At 37.7% G+C, this 17978-nt stretch overlaps 1 protein-coding gene across 20 annotated transcripts in view; it reads right to left on the minus strand.

Moving 5' to 3' along the window:
• The window catches only part of ANKRD26 (ankyrin repeat domain containing 26), a 124074-nt gene that overhangs the window by 95224 nt on the left and 10872 nt on the right, over positions 1 to 17978 (minus strand). For all 20 annotated transcript variants that reach the window (XM_048219393.2, XM_057304640.1, XM_048219391.2 and 17 more), the window contains 4 exons: positions 11860 to 11893; positions 6267 to 6333; positions 2238 to 2295; positions 1953 to 2125 (listed from right to left, as the gene is read on the minus strand). In XM_048219393.2, the coding sequence (XP_048075350.2) occupies positions 1953 to 2125; positions 2238 to 2295; positions 6267 to 6333; positions 11860 to 11893 (332 nt within the window). The remainder of the gene's footprint in view (positions 1 to 1952; positions 2126 to 2237; positions 2296 to 6266; positions 6334 to 11859; positions 11894 to 17978) is intronic.

Raw genomic sequence — 17978 nt, forward strand, 5'->3', positions numbered from 1 at the left:
ACAGCATTTTTAAGATTAATAAAAAGACTTAATCGCAAAACACTGATTTAAGATTTTGTAAGAATACTCCGTTTAAAAATTTAATCTTAAAAGATTTAAATTGTAGAAGAGAAATACTTATGGGATCATAGAATTCCGAGGCATTTTTAAGTACTACTATAATTTACAAAAAAAGATAAAACCCCATTTTAAAATTCATATGGTTTTCTTATATGAACTGTAAATAGCAAACTAATAGCTCTAATTTCCTATCTACGAATATAAGATGGTAATTAAGGACTGGAGAAAGAACCTAGTAATAAAAAATTAATAATCATGATCATCCAAGCTGAATGTTTTAAAGACTCCAGATACATGTATGATTATCAAGCAGGGCCCAATATTCACATGAGGAAAGAAAAAAGGGACCAAAAAAACCAAATCACCAGTATTTCTGAGTTTCAGATTTGAAAGAATTCACACGTTAAATTTAACAACTACGTGGGCGCCTGGCTGGCTCAGTTGGAAGGGTGTGTGACCCTTGATCTCAGGGTTGTGAGTTCAAGCCCCGCGTTGGGTATAGAGATTACTCAAAATTTTTAAAATCTAAAAAAAAACAAAAATTAACAACTATGAATACTAAAGTTTCCTGAGAATAATATAAAATGTATCCACTATTGGAGATATTTGAAAAAGTAAAAATCATCTTCCAGAAATAATTCTGTACACTCTGCTGGCAACCTTTCCTTCCTTATGACTCTACGATGACAAATAGTTCATATTAGAAAAAAACTTATAAATTATGAGTTCATTCATTCGATGTCTGTGTATATATCTATTATACGCAGATATAATTAAAAATAAGTAAATCAGAATCCAGAAACAATTTTCTTCCTTAAGAGTGCTGCAGCATAAGATTTTTTTCCTTTACTGGATAAAGATTAAGAACCTCACTCACATAATCAGAAATTTCAGTTTTAATTAATGAAAAGACTACATAAAATGTTTACTTATTTCCTCTCTTTATTCTCAAAAAGATCTAAAACCTGCCAAGATTATACCACACAGTAAGTTAAATTAGAAACCACAAGAAAGGGCACCTGGGTGGCTCAGTTGGTTAAGCATCTGCCTACAGCTCAGGTCATGATCCCAGGGTCCTGGGATCGAGTCCTGAATCAGGCTCCCTGCTCAGTGGGGAGTCTGCTTCTCCCTCTGCCCCTCCCCCTGCTTGTGTGTCCTCCAGCTCTCAATATCTCTCTCTCACTCTCTCGCACAAAAATAAATAAAATCTTCAAAAAAAAAAAAAAAAGAAAGAAACCAACCAACCACAAGGATGACAACGACCAAAAATTCAAAATTCATAATAAATCTGATTAAGGTCTAAAACAGATTTCACTTTGCATTATCTATAAACACAGCTTTTGCTAAATTAAATATATCACACTTTATTAAAGTTAAAAGGATAAAATTTTCTTCCAGTTCTTCATAAAAATCAGCTGTAAGTCATTCAGAAGAGTCTAAGCATTTGTATTACCTGACTTTGTTTTTTAAGTTTGCACTTAAAATAATCTCTACCATATTTTATAATCCAGACTATCTGCTCTCCCTTAGCCCCACTACTGCAGTTATGTTTTTGTAATAATCTCTCTCAACTCTTCAATCTTTACATTCATCTTGCCCTTCTTAAATGAATTCTTCCCCCCACCCCCTCCCTCATCTTCACATCCATCTAGCTGTTCTTTCCAGTTGCTTTCTAATTCTTTACTTCCATACTGGCATACTTAAGAATTGTTCACTCCCACCAACCTTTATAAATCTCAATCCGGTACTTATCTCCCTGTTGTTATTACACTATGTTCTCTTACGATCTTGAGGACTTCCATTTCTTCCTAAGATCTTTTCATTATAAGGATCAAGAGGATGTATGTGAAAAAAAAGCATAGGGGAAAAAAGTTTAAAACAAAACAACTTACCTTTGTAACACCAAGGCCTTCTAATGGCCCGAGAGGTTTTTTAAGAGTGCTAGGTGACGGAATAGCAGGACAAAAAAGGTCATACACTTTTGTATCTTCATCTTTATGATCAGAATTATCGTCCGTAAGTGAAAGGTTATCGCCTACTGTCATAAGGCCACATTTTGTTTCCACTTAGTAAAAAACAAAATAAAGAGTACATGAAAATATCTGTAATTTTGAATTACTGAGTAACACAAGAATGGACAAAAATCACTGAATAACACAAGTCTTCAAATAGCTTACAGTTCTTGAATTTCTCACAAGCAGCCATTAGCTTTCTTAAGCTTGGTTTGGGGACATTCTAGAAAAAAAATTAATACTTTTAAGGATTACAAGTATCACATTTGGTAAAATAATCATAATATTCACTATTATCAAATGAGCACCGTTACACAAAGAACACAGGTTTTGGAATCATTCAAATGTAGATTCAAGTTTCAGTTCTGCCATTTACTAGCCTACATTTTCTCATGGGGTGAGGATTATGAGAGATTTAATAGGTAGTCCCAAAATGTTACTTTCCTTACCCCTGATTATCATACAAATTCTTCCTGAACCATTTAAAACTAAAGCCACCCTACAACCCAGCAACTGCACTACTAGGTATTTCTCCAAAGGATACAAACACAGTGATCTGAAGGGGCACCTGCACCCCAATGTTAATAGCAGCAAGTCCACAATAGCCAAACTATGGAAAGAGCCTAGATGTCCACTGGCAGATGAATGGATAAAGAAGATGTGGCATATATACACAATGGAATATTACTCAGCCATCAAAAAGAATGAACTCCTGCCATTTGCAATGACATGAATGGAACTAGAGGGTATTCTGCTAAGCGAAATAAGTCAGTCAGAGAAAGACAAATACCACGATTTCACTCATATGTGGAAGAAAAAAACAGATGAACATAGGGGAAGGGAAGGAAAAAAAAAGATGAAAACAGAGAGGGAGGCAGACCCTAAGAGACTCTTAAGTACAGGAAAGAAACAGGGTTGCTGGAGGGGAGGCAGGGTGGGGGGGCAGGGAGTGGAATAACTGGGTGATGGGCATTAAGGAGAGTACTTGAATTAATGAGCACTGGGTGTTGTGTGCAACTAATGAATCACTGAATTCTACCTCTAAAACTAATAATATACGATATGTAAATTAAATTGAAATTTTAAAAAATTTTTACTTTCTTTACCAAAGTAACCTAAAATAAAACTTTATTCCTAGGTAATTGAAAGTATTATTGAAAAAAAACCAAACATTAAGAAATTTAGATTATTTATACTTTAACATGTGTTTGCATGATTTATATTTGCACGAATATCTCTTGTAGGAGAAAATATTAAAATTTAGTTTTTAGTAGTATCTTATTTAGGTAAGTTGGAATTACAATTTAAGTTGGTTTTGTTTGTCAAAATGCTAAAGACAAATGATTGTTTAAATTCAGCTCCTTCCAGAAAAGAGAAAAAAACTAATAATAAACCTTGTAGGGCAATGATTCAGAAAGCCATAACCAAATATATTGACAATGGAGACAGAAAGAGAAGGACTGAAAGAACAGACTCTAAAGAAATGTTTCTGCAAGGAAAAATTAGGGTAGGGATAAATAATTAAAAAAAAAAAAGAGTTGGGGGGAGAAGAAGCAAAAAGGAAAAAAATAAGACATGACCGATCAATCAAGCACAAGCTTAAGATAAGGAAAAAAAGGAAAAATGTAAGTAAAAAAAGGTATATGGAAAAAATATGTATTTTCCAGGATATGTGAGTATGATTATGGATATACTATAAACAGAAGTCTCTTAAATTTTTTCAATTACATATTATAAATATATATTACATATAAATTATAAATATATATGAGAGAGGCTTTTGTTCATAGTCTATACCTAATAATACTGACTTTTCTCACTCTACAATTATTTCTTTATAATTACTGTAGTAAAGAATTTAATTTTTTCACTATAAATTGTTCAATTTGTGGTCATCTATGACAATCTGAAAGCTATAAATTATTACCAGAGAGAGAAAAAAATAGAAAAAGAAATGTTTCTAATACATCAACTTTGCACATGGAGAAAGAACTGGTAATGAGAATTCTAAGGAGAAATGTATTCCTTGAAAGGATATATCTAATGGGACATAGGTGGGGTTAAAGAAAATAGTTGGGCATTTTCATCTACAACTCTAAGCTCACAATTAGAGGATACTAAAAAATACACTGTAACCTTCCTTCTTATTTATTTCTTTGTTCCTCAACATAATTCGTTTGCACTTATAAAGCCTAAACATGAAAATGGAATATAAATTTGAGCCATATTTTTTAAATTTATGTATTTAATTATGACATATTATACACATTACATTACTTATAACATTCCATTATACAGAATTCCATCAGTCTGCTCATTTATTCACATTCAAAAAATATTAAATTCCTTCTTCCAAGCAAGACTTTATTCTAGGTGTTTCAAGAGATGCAGAATTCTGTTTCCTAACATCCAGTAGCATATAATGACGTAGGGGCTTTCAAATGAATATTTAAATAAACATAAAATGAGTGAAATTTTTAGAATCTGATACAAAGGCTATAAGTAGATATTTTAAAAAACTATAATATAAAAGATTTCTGAAATTGGACATTTTACCATATGGGTATGAAGAGCCTCTGCTCCTAGAACTGATTATTATTTTAGGCAAATCATGTATTCTTCACTTAGATAAAGAGTTTTAACTATACTCTGCATGGAATTATTTTGAAAACACAGTGGAATGCCTTTGCAATATACATTTTGAGAAACAATTTAAATTTCTGAATTTCCACAACTTCTAATATTATTTTAGTCTAAATGTAGAACAAAGGATAGAAACAGAGAAAAAAAAATCTTTCGTACAACTACATGCCACCAAAATAAAAAATGTCCAAGAAAAAATATCTGCAATAAATAATTGGATCCACTAAAGATTTCACTTAGGCATTAGTATTATAAAATTCATGTTTTTTAGAGAAAGAAAAGAAAAGAAAAGAAAAAGAAGAAAGAAAGAAAGAGAAAAAAGAAAGTAAGTCATGTTAAGATCTAAAACTCACAGTAAGAATCCTTATCCTTGGGAAACGGGCGAGCTGGGGGCTCTGAAGTGACCATCACCTGGGGCTGTGGTGGGGGCACCCGAATGTTTCCGTCTTCACGTCCCCCTCCTCACGTCAACCCCGCAGCCGCCAGCCCCGGCTCACCCCCCACCCCAGCCCACCCTGCCAGCCCGTCCTGCTGCGGAGCTGGTGGGGGCCGCGTCTACATGACGGCGGTGACGAGGCGGGGGCAGGGGTCCCGGCCTCCCGCAGAGCAGCACCGCGCCGAGTTGGAAGACCCCAGACGCCCGTGAGTGCAGAGACGCTAAGCCCACCGAGGAGACCGAGCCGCGACAGGGGGCGGCGCAAAGACCCCGGCCGGCGCCCGCTTACCTGCGGCGGCTCCGCTCCTGACCGGCGCCGCCGCCCCCGAGCAGCCAAGGGGAAGCGGCTGTTAGGACCGGCCGGGCAGGCTGGGCTCGCCAGAGGCTTAGGGGGCGGGCCGGCTGAGGACGCGCGCGAGGCCCAGGTGCCCACCGCCGCCGCTGCCTCGGGAGCTACCTGGGCCACAGCCCCGCCAGGCGGCTCTCCTGAATGGGACGCGGCAGTCGTGGCGGCCGAGAGGCGGGCCGGCTGCGCGCAGGCCCCTCCCCGGCCACGTGACGCCGCGGTTGGCCAACGCCTACCGCCGCGGGACGCCCCAGCTGCCTCCCTTCCGGGCCGCGCTAGCCCAACACGCGGGACCGCTGCTCCTCCCCTGCGTAGCAGGGCCCGGAGCCCTGAGCTCTCTCGCTTTGTGCAAAGCTAGCGATACTCTTCTAAAGTTTCTGCTGGTCCCCATGGCAACCCCGCGGCGCGTCACGTGGAACTTAAAACCCGACTGCAAAAAAGAATAAATACTGAAGTGAAAAAAAAAAAATCCTTATCCTTAACCAAATGTCATATTTCCTCCATTATGGGAAAGCTTTTCCCAATATAATTTTCCTGTCATTATATATTTTCCAGCCCATTTTCTTCGACCTCCACCTCAGTATTTGCCAGAGTTAAAAAAAAAAAAAATTGTCAACTTGTCATATTTCTGTAAAATGGTTTGTTCTGACCAACTTTCCATTACAAACATAAAATGATGACAGGCAGGCCACTGCTAAATTTTAACAGTAAATAAAAGACAAAACTAAATTCAGAGCAGGAAAATTAATTTCACAAGAGAGTACTTTACCTTGATATTAAAGTCGTCATCATCTGATGGAGGCCATGAATCATCCGCACCACGGTAAACAGAAAGCCTTTAGAGCAAAAATATACAACAAAAACAAGTTCATTAAAAAGAAAAATTGACTGAAAGGTCAGCTATTTATTTATTGAAAGAAGTTTCTTGATATAATTAAAATTTGGCCTCTGTTTTTGTTACTAAGTTTTATTTTAATTCCAGTACTATTAACATATGGTGCTATATTAGTTTTATGTATACAATATAATGATTCGGCAATTCCATACATCACCCAGGGTAAATCATGACAAGGGCATTCCTTAATCCCTATCTCCTATTTCAGCCATTCGCCCACCCATCTCCCCTCTGGCAACCATCAATTTGTTATCTATGGTTAAGAGTCTGTTTCTGGGTTTGTCTGTCTCTCCTTTTTCTTTGCTCATTTTTATTGTTTCTTAAATTCTACATGAGTGAAATCATAGGTTTATGTCTTTCTCTGACTTCGCTTAGCATAATACTCTCTACTTCCATCCATTGCATTGTAAATGGCAAGATTTAATTCTTTTCTATGGCTGAATAACATTCCATTGTGTATATATACCACTTCCTCTTTATCCATTCATCTGTCAATGGACACTTGGGCTGACTGTTGTAAATAATGCTGTAGTAAATATAGGGGTGCATGTATCCCTTTGAATTGGTGTTTTTGTATTTTTTGGATAAATACCCAGTACTGCAATCACTGGATTGTAGGGTAGTTCTATTTTTAGCTTTTTGAGGAAATGCCATACTTTTTCCCACAGTGGCTGTACCAGTTTGCATTCCCACCAACAGTCCAAGAGGGTTCCTTTTTCTCCGCCTCTTGGCCAACACTTGTTTCTTGTGTTTTTGATTTTGGCCATTCTGATGGGTGTGCGGTGGTATCTCATTGCAGTTTTGATTTGCATTTCCCTGAGGATGAGTGATGTTAAGCATCTTCTTATGTGCCTGTTGGCCATCTGCATGTTTTCTTTGGAAAAATGTCTGCTCATGTCTTCTGATCATTTTTAAACAGAGTTGTGTTTTGGGTGTTGAATTCTATCAGTACTTTATATTTGTATACTAACCCTTTACCAGATATGTCATCTGCAGGGGCGCCTGGGTGGCACAGCGGTTAAGCGTCTGCCTTCCGCTCAGGGCGTGATCCCGGCGTTATGGGATCGAGCCCCACGTCAGGCTCCTCCACTATGAGCCTGCTTCTTCCTCTCCCACTCCCCCTGCTTGTGTTCCCTCTCTCGCTGGCTGTCTCTATCTCTGTCGAATAAATAAATAAAATCTTTAAAAAAAAAAAAAGATATGTCATCTGCAAATATCTTCTCCCATTCTGTAGGTTGCCTTTTCGTTTTGTGTATTGATTCCGTCACTGTGCAAAACCTTCTGATTTTGATGTCGTCCCAACAGTTTATTTTTGCCTTTATTGCTCTTGCCTCAGGAGATATAATTAGCAAAAAAATGTTGCTACAGCCAGTATCAGAGAGATTATTGCCTGTGCGCTCTTCAAGTATTTTATGATTTCAGGTGTCACATTTAGGTCTTAAATCCATTTCTGAGTTTATTTTTCTGTATGGTTAAAGAAAGTGGTCAAGTTTCATTCTTTTGCATGTAGCTGTTCAGTTTTCCCAACACCATTTGTTGAAGAGTCTGCTTTTTCCCCATTAGATATTCTTTCCTGCTTCATCAAGGATTAATTGATCATATTCTTATGGGTTTTGTTCTGGGTTTTCTGTTTTATTCCACTGATCTATATATCTGTTTTTATGCCAGTACCATACTGTTTGGATTATGATAGCTTTGTACTATAACTTGAAATCTGCAATTGTGATACCTCCAATTTGTTTTTCTTTTTCAATATTGCTTTGGCTATTCGAGGTCTTCAGTGGTTCCATACCAATTTTAGGATTCTTTGTTCTAGTTCTGTGAAAAATGTCGTTGGTATTTTAATAGGCATTGTATTAAATCTGCAGATTGCGTTGGGTACTATAGACATTTTAACAATATGTGTTCTTCCCATCCATGAGGATAGACTGTCTTTCCACTTCTTTGTGTCATCTTCAAATTCTGTCATCAATGTTTTATAGTTGCTAGAGTACAGGTCTTTCAAAATTTGGCCTCTGTTTTTAAACGGTTTTCATTCTCTGTTTTGCCTCCACTTCTCCAAAGATGTGAAATACCTAGTAAAGACCCAGTCTTAGTTCCCATAAGTAAGAGTGACAGGCAAGGAATTCTCTGAAATGTTTGAAAGTTAATCGTACAAAAGTTAACCACAATGAATTATCACCTTACACCTATCAGAATGGCTAGAATCAAAAACACAAAAAACAAGTATTGGCGAGGATGTAGAGAAAAAGGAACCCTTGTGCATGGTGTTGGGGATAGAAACTGGTGCAGCCACTGTGAAAAACAGTATGGACATTCCTTGAAAAATTAAAAATAGAAATACCATATGATCCAGTAATTCCACTATTGGTTATTTAATACTTCCCCAAAGAAATGAAAACACTAATTTGAAAAGATATATGCACCCCCATGTTTATTGCAGCATTCTTTACAACAGCCAAGATATGGAAACAACCCAGGTGTCCATCAACAGATGTACCACACACACACACACACACACACACACACACACACACACAGAGGAATGTTACCTAGCCATAAAAAAGGAGGAGATCTTGCCATCTGCAACAATGTAGATGTACCTAGAGGATATCATGCTAAGTGAAATATGTCAGACAGAGATAGACAAATACGGGGCGCCTGGGTGGCTCAGTCATAAAGTGTCTGCCTTCAGCTCAGGGCATGATCCCGGAGCCCTGGAATCGAGCCCCACATCAGGCTCCTCCGCTCGGAGCCTGCTTCTTCCTCTCCCACTCCCCCTGCCTGTGTTCCCTCTCTCGCTGGCTGTCTCTCTGTCAAATAAATAAATAAAATCTTAAAAAAAAAACAAAAACAAAAAGAGATAGACAAATTTCACTTATATGTGGAATCTAGAAAGCAGAACAAATGAACAAACAAAAAACAGAAACAGACCCAGAAATACAGAGAATTCTGTATGGCCAGAAGGGAAGGGGGTGGCAGACAGACAACATGGGCGAAGGGGAATGGGAGGCTCAGGATTCCAGTTATAGTAAGTCACAGGATACAAGTACAGCATAGGGTATACAGTCAATGGTACTGTAATAGCATTATGCAGTAACAGATAGTAGCTACACTTGTGCTAAGCATGGTGTAACATACAGAGTTGTTGAATCACTATGTTGTACGCCTGAAACTAACACAACACTGTGTATCAACTATACTTCAATTTAAAAAAAATAAATATACAACGTTATGTTATTAGTGTGAATACTATTCCGAGAGAGATTAAAAGATTAAAAATTATAAGGTCCAACTTCTTTCCTACACAGGTCCTGCCTTATATAAACTAGCAAGACCTTAAAAACCTTCATAGGCACTCAGATACCCAAGAAGAGAGACTGCTATAAAAAAATAAAGTCCTGGTAGCCGTGCCTCTATTTCCCTAGACACTGCCTAATAGTTTCTTTCTGTGAGCTCCCACTCCTAGATCACTCTTCTGCAGGGCTCAGTGTACTCTCCAATCATTAAATCTCTAGACTATGAAAGCACAAGCTCTCAAAACAAGGATAAGCTCAAATGACCAAGAGTAGGAGCCATTTGCTGCTCCTGTAGAACAAGCTACACAGAGTTTCAGTCATCCATGGAGTCATCTCAATGTAGACACGTTACCAACTACCCAAATGAAGCTCCGTTACTGATCTGACACCCAGTCCCACCCCACCAAACCCTACATGTCCATGAGAAGGGCATCAAAGAATTAGGAAAAGAGGTGGAGTGAGGAGACCACTACCTTGGGCCATACATCTAGATAGTTCAGAATCTCCATTCCCCCTATTACTCGAGAGGATCTAAGCCACTCTCTGTAAGTTGGAATGGAAGTAGATGGTATCACATTCCTATATTCTGTAAAAAGACTCTTCCCAGTGGCTCAAATGATTTTAATATCTCTCAACAGAAAACCTGAAGTATGCTAGTTCGCTCAATTAAACAAACAAACAAAAAAGCTGCTCAGGATTCTCTTGAACCCTCTATTTTAATATGCCTTTCTACACAACTCCCAATATCCTGTGTCCTTCATTCCTTTCTGTGTGTGTGTGTGTGTGTGTGTGTGTGTGTGTGTATCCTTCCTTCCTGTAATGCATCTCTATCTAACTTACCATGAAACCCAATATTCTGACATCTTTTCTAAAACTCTTATTTCTATCCAACCCAACATTGTTGTTATTGAAACTCGGCCTCCCCTGCTAACTCCTTCCTTACCCACCTTCACTGTATTTACTAGACCCACTCCCCATCTTTCTATTATTAAAACATTCACCCACTAGATGAGAAAAAAGGAAGAAACCTGAATTTAAATCTCACTCTTGTCACTTGTCATAGCCAAATAAGTCACTTTAATCTCTTTTGAGTTTCAAATTCTCCATTTAAACAATCACTTGGTGAGGATTTAAAAACATAGGTTGCAGTACCCGAGGGCATTTTGATTAATTCATCTCTAAGATTCCTTAAAATCCTGAAATTCTATGTGCTTTTCACAATGTCTGTAGAAAAACAGAGAATACGTAACTGGCAGAAATAGAAAAAATTAATGGAATAAAAAAAGCACCAAGAAAAGCAGAGAAGAAAGTAAAAAAAAAAAAAAATCAAGAAAAGATTATAGAAAAGTCATGGAGAAAAGGAAAAAAGTCTACGAAAAAATAAAAAAGAAAAGAAAAATCTTCAAAGAACTAGTGAAGGGTACTAGCCTAAAGGGAAAACTAGACTGGGAAGTCAGTAAATAGAGAACCGTTTAGAAAGATCCTCTAAATAGATGATAAATTTCATTAACGTAACATGGTCTACACCTAGATTACATATCCTTCACTTCTGGAAAAATCATTCATCTCAAGGAGAGCAGACATCACTACAGCTAAGAACTTGCGTGATTAGGTCTTGCTTAGGTAAAAGCTATGTACTGTGGCTATAGGTTACTGAGATCCACCCTAAAATCTTTGATATGTAAAAATAAGAGACTAGTTACCACTGCACTAATTGCCTCTAGTTATCACTAGTTGTCAAATATACTAGGACAAACGCTTGGACTAACCTGGTTTCTTAAGAAAACTCTAAATCCAAGTTAACACATAACTACATTTGACTTTCTGAGTTGATCTGACTAGGATCGGTATCTTAATCCCAGTGCTGCTGAGGAACAGAAGAATGGGTGTGGGAGTCACACAGGCTGACAGTCACATCAGGGCTCTGCTACTCATTAACTATGGAATCATGGGTCAATTAATCAACCTCCCTGAACCACAGCTGACTAATTAAAAAAAAATAGGCTATAATAGCACAGCTACTTTGTGAAGCTATTGTAATGACTACGTAAGTAATAAATGTCCAGCACGTAATATAGTCTCTAGCCCAGAGTAGAACTCTCCACAAAGGCTTTTCTCTGCATTCCCTCAGTCAACACATAATTTTAAAAAATCCATAAAAATCCTACCTGCTTGACGTGTCTTCAGAACTCTTATCCACCACTAAAGAAAAAAGCAAAATACATTTTAAATCAACAATAGAAAAATACAGATTAAAAGTATAAGACTGATGATTTGTTAAAAAGTATTCCTTTGGGACCCACACTGGAGAGAATATTAACCATACTATTGGCAGGCAGTTAATGCATTAAGAAATCTTACTTTCTCCTCTACATTTACCAAATGCAAGAAAAGAATGGTATTTATCAAAATTTGGATACCTACAAGTGAATGTTTATAATGACCATAATTGTAACCAAACCCTATGAGACTGACAGAAAATGCTATCATCAGCAGAATCATTATCATAGACTGACAAAGTCAAACTTAAACAGCATGATTCTTCTGGACTTCCACGACCAGGAGCAGTTAAAAGAGACTGTACTTATTTTGCTGTAACACAGCAGAACTTCTCCAGCACTTCAGCAGAGACTGTTAAGTGTACGATGAAACACCTCATCACAAAGTTTGGTCTGTAGCCACGGTACTTTGCAGCATGGCAAAACACAGCAAACAGACTCTCTCGCCTTATCTCCAATTGCAAGGTAAGTATGAAAGATGTTAGTGATTTTAGTGCATCTGGTTTAATAAAGTATAACCTCTTGAGACTACCTACTTTCATTGCTAGAGAGTCTATCTGGACTCACCTCTTAGACGAGGATGGTACCAATGGTTAGTGCTAGGTAGTAGTACATAATGTCATTGTTCTCAGCCCTCCCCATTATGTGACAAATGTCTACAGAAATCACACTTTCTCAGTCCGTAAGGCACATGTCATCAGATCCTACACTGATGAACAAAACAAAACAAAGGACAAAGGCTATCTTGAATCACTACATTCAATTACCTTGGAATTTTAATGTTTTAAACATCCAAGAAGATACCTACTGTATGATTGCAACTCTTTCACATTCTGGAAAAAGTAAAACTTTTTAAGTTAGGAATTAAGGGTTGCGGCAAAAGGAGGGATGAATAGGCACAGCCCAGAGGACTTTTAAGGCAGTGGAACTGTTCTATGTGATACCACATGGGTGCATTGGGTGTACAACACCGGACTGAGCCCTAATGTAAATTATGGACTTTGGGGGACAAGGATGACTTAATGTTAATGTAACAATGTATCACTGTGGTACAGGATGTTGACAACAGGGCAGGCTAGACACATATGGGAACATGGGGTAAATGGAAACTCTCTGTACTTTCTGCTATGTTTTGCTATGAACTTGAAAATGCTCTAAAAAAGAAGGCCTATTTATTGTGGGGGGGAAAAAAAGTATTCATTGAGCCTGCTATTACATGTATTAAAGCAAGATACAGCCACCTTGAAAATCAAGATAAAGACCAAAGTAACAGAATATGGGTATTACCCACCAAACTGAACTATATGAAAATACATAAAGAAAAGAATTTGAATTGCATACTTAGGCAAGAAAATAACTGACAAATAAAACTGAATATCTTATAATTATAAACAGGGATTCACCACAATAGGAAACAAAACTGCATTACCTATACACTTAAAAGTTTCTATTCTCACTTTAAATCAGAAATCATTGTTTAATCTGAGAATCATAATGAAAGTTTAATCAGATAAAAAAGATTATAATTACCTAATATTGCCCTAGTAACTTACGTACAAATACCTGTTAAATATTCACCAAAAGTCAAAAACTAACCATCACTTCAATTTAATATGGATGATGCTACTGAGATCAGTACCATGTTATATCACCATATTACTTGCTATTAAAAGAAAATCTGAATAAATTAGGTCAGGGCTATAATTCCTGTGCAGAAAAGATTCCACACAGCAGGCCAAAGACTGCCACTGTTAGATCCCACCTGAATGGTTGGCCCTTGGTTGGTATCTGGGAGCCTGGATGTGGGCAGGGTTCCCACCATTCCATAACTGCTAAGAGTGGCTGTGCCTAAGTCTTGGTACCAACCAGGTGATTTATCCCGTATACTTGATTTCCTTCTGTGAACCTGGAATTTTGGTATATGCTAGGGAAAAGATGCCTACCTGACTGTCATTTAAAGAAAACTTCATTTAGTCCCTCTAAGATTCCTCTATTGGCAGACAACGTTTCACATGTGTTATCATAATGTGATGCTGGAGGAATGAAGCACATCCATACGCATAGAAACCTGCACTTGGCTTCCTCTAGACATCACTCCGTGCCCCTTTGCTCTGTGCTGATTTTGTTTTGTATCCTTTCACCGTAATAAACCTCAGGCATGAGTACAACTATGCTGAGACCTGTGAGGTCTTCTAGTGAAAAACCACATCTGGGTGTCGTTTTGGGAGCCTCTACTACAACTGCATTATGTGGAATCTTTATGATTTGGTTGATGTTTTGTACATGATTACAGTCAGAAGGTCATGTCACAGAACACCTTTCCTTCAATCTGTTTTTCTTACTATTTGCCTTGGAGATTTCCGTATTTCTATATCCATATGAATAAAGGCATAAAAGGAATAGAGGAAATAGTGATGTCAAAAAATAATGTGAAACAAGCAACAATCCTATTTTAATCAGGAAAAAAAGAGAATCCTGATGATTATCAATATGTTCTACAGTATAAAAGTTCCTATAAAAAAATGAAAATATCACATAAATTTTCTCCAACTAAATAGGGCTTAATTCATTTTTATGGTAGCTATGAATCAATAAGGTAACTGGGATAATTATAGAAAAATATATAACTATTGATTACACACTACTGATTATAGTTTTTTTGTTTCCAGTCTTTTTCTTAATTTCTTACAGAATTAAAAACATAATTCACCTATTAAAGGCAGTTGTTAACAACTAGTCAAAAAGTCAAAAATTCTCCATCCAAAATATAGGATGAGTTATCCACTCCGCCCTGAAAATAGTGAATTTGATCATTAAAGATCAATAGGACTCATTTGGGGGAAAACAAAGTGAGTTACCTTGTATACATAGATGATTAAAAACTTGGTTATCTAGGGGCGCCTGGGTGGCACAGCGGTTAAGCGTCTGCCTTCGGCTCAGGGCGTGATCCTGGCGTTATAGGATCGAGTCCCACATCGGGCTCCTCCGCTATGAGCCTGCTTCTTCCTCTCCCACCCCCCCTGCTTGTGTTCCCTCTCTTGCTGGCTGTCTCTATCTCTGTCGAATAAATAAATAAAATCATTAAAAAAAAAACTTGGTAATCTAATTGGCCACAAATTCTCGTTAAGCCACAGTTTACCAATTTCGGAAAAAATACAAAAGCATGTCACATTAGGGGCGCCTGGGTGGCACAGCGGTTAAGCGTCTGCCTTCGGCTCAGGGCGTGGTCCCGGCGTTACGGGATCGAGCCCCACATCAGGCTCTTCTGCTGTGAGCCTGCTTCTTCCTCTCCCACTCCCCCTTGTGTTCCCTCTCTCGCTGGCTGTCTCTATCTCTGTCGAATAAATAAATAAAATCTTTAAAAAAAAAAAAAAAAAAAAAAAGCATGTCACATTAAAACTGTATCAGATAAAAATTTCTATGTGACAATCCAGAAAATGTTTTCAATCTTGGCAGACCATCATCACTAGCTCTGTCACTGCGGTACATGTACAAAGAAGTTTAGCATAAGAAACTAAGAAAATATGAGATACACTTTAGATTAGGTAGCCCATTACCTTAGAAGGAAATACACATATATGGCAAACACACATATCGTGGAAATGTGTTCTAATAGTGATAGATTCCAACGCAATTTTCCCTAGCGTTTTCTTTAGAGATGAAATTCAGAAAGGAGCCATAAAAATGGAGATATTAGAAGAAGGCAAATGAAAAGAGGATCAAGAGAGACATCATTAACAAAAATACTCAGGTATTGACTTTTTTTACCGACACAGAATTTTGAAACTAGTGAGAACTAATATATTTAGCATATCACCTTGTATTTTCTCCTTGGTATTATACCAGTTTTCTGCAATAAAATATTTAAAAGAGGTCAGTTTCTCCAAACTGCTGGCCTGTAAACCATTTCTGATCAAAATTTAAAACTGTCAAAATACAGATGCATCATGATTCCATATCAGAGATTGGGCCTGACAGTGGCTTCCTTCCTGTTGCTCCCAGATTTTTGTTTTAGTATTCATCCCAAGAGCATATCAAGGACTTGAGGAAAAACTCAAGTATCTCCACAAGAAACGGGTAAGAAAGACAACACTTTTTGTCACCCTTGACTCTTTGGTTTTGACATTTATAGGAAAATGTTGGCAAGTCTACTCACCAGTCTAGACCATTTTCCCTTGACCCTGTCTGGGTAGATACTGCAGTTACAAAAAAGTCAGGTAGGACCTTACTTGATGTGTTATTTTTCCATATTTGGACACAGAAAGTACCAATCACATAAACAATAGAACTTACAACTCAAAAATTGTTGTTTTGAAAAGGTTACCACCAAAGAGCTTTTAAAAGTTAAATCCAACTTTCTTTTCAGTAATTTTTATTTGATACAATTAATATTCCTCCTTGAAATTTTTTTTTAATTTTTTCAACATCACTTCCTCTAATTCCACTCCTACGTTTGCCCAGCCACTCCTCAGTCTTCTCTACCAACTCCTACTCCTCCATCCACCCCTGATAATATTGGTATTCCCAGGGTTTGTTCACTGGCCTTCTCCTCATTCTGTATGTTCTCCATCATGGACAAGCTCAATCTTGGCCCAAGCTATGACTTTGCCTAATAATTCTAATCAGATTATTTCAAATCCGCATCTCCAACCTTGAAGTTCTATCTCCAGCTAGAAACTCCTAGTATTCCATTATCCAATTCCTGAAAATATGCTCCATGGATATTCCATCAAATTGAACATATAGACAAAAACCTGGTCTTCCCTATTCCCACTGCTCTCCTCCTTCATCCAATAAAGTCCTACTCATTCTTCATGTCCAATTTAAATGCTAGTGTACAATGTGGAAACGTATGAATCTTCTTAGATTTCCTCTCTCCCCTAACTTTCCACATTCAATAATCATGAAAATGTATTAACTATACCCCTTTCCTGTCTCTACTTTATATTTTCCTTGCCAGAGGGGAAAAAAAGCCACCAACTATTATTGTTATTTCTTAAATGAATAAAAAATTTTTAAGCAAAACGAATGAGAAAGGGGGCACCTGGGTGGCTCAATCAGTTAAGTGTCTGCCTTTACCCCAGGTCATGGTCTCAGGGTCCTCGGATTGAGCCCTGCATCGGGCTCCCTGCTCAGTGGGGAGTCTGCTTCTCCCTCTCCCTCTGCCTGTCTGCATCACTTGTGCTCTCTTCTCTCTCAAATAATTAAATAAATAAAATCTTTAAAAAAATTTTTTTAAGAAAAAAATGAGAAAGACATAAAGCCTAAAAAAAGAACTACATTTTAAATTGAATAAATTGAGCCTCCTGACTTTTTCAGTATAGAGGGGTGAAAATTTCATAATGGACTGATACTAGGCTAAGGAAATATAAACTTCCTTTGGCTTCTAATCCTTTTACGTGGTTCCCTTCAATCTATTCTCCATATGAGGGGCCAGCAAACTACCACCACAGGCCAAGTCTGACCAGCCATCTGGTGCTGTAAATAAAGTTTTACTGGAGCACAGTCACATCTATTCACCTACACATTGCTATGGCTGCTTTCACACTGCAATGGTAAATGTAGTTGAGAAACCACACGGCCTAAAATATTCACTGTCCGGCCCTTTATAGAAAACGCCTGGTGATCCCTATTTTATGCCATAACCAGAGGGCCCTAATTCAAATCTAATCTTATTAGCCTTCTGCTTCAAATTCTCCAATGAATCCCTGCATCAAATACCACTGGCTCCCTCCCCAATAGCCATTCCATATTCTTCATTCTTGCTAGAGAACCACAACTTTATCTGGATATTTATTGTCCCCATACACAAAGAAGGTGGCCTCACCCCTGCTTCAAAAGGTGAAATGATTATTCTAAGCTAATCACAATACCTGATTTACCAGTGACTGGTAAAGCATTAGGATAAAAGCATGTGATATAACCTAGCCTATAAAATGTTAGAGGAAATTTCCTGCAAGCCTCTGAGTTTTCTTCCTGTTTAAAAGAAACATATAAAGGAAAACAGT

The sequence above is a fragment of the Ursus arctos genome, unplaced genomic scaffold (assembly GCF_023065955.2).
Source record: "Ursus arctos isolate Adak ecotype North America unplaced genomic scaffold, UrsArc2.0 scaffold_30, whole genome shotgun sequence".
NCBI lineage: Eukaryota > Metazoa > Chordata > Mammalia > Carnivora > Ursidae > Ursus > Ursus arctos.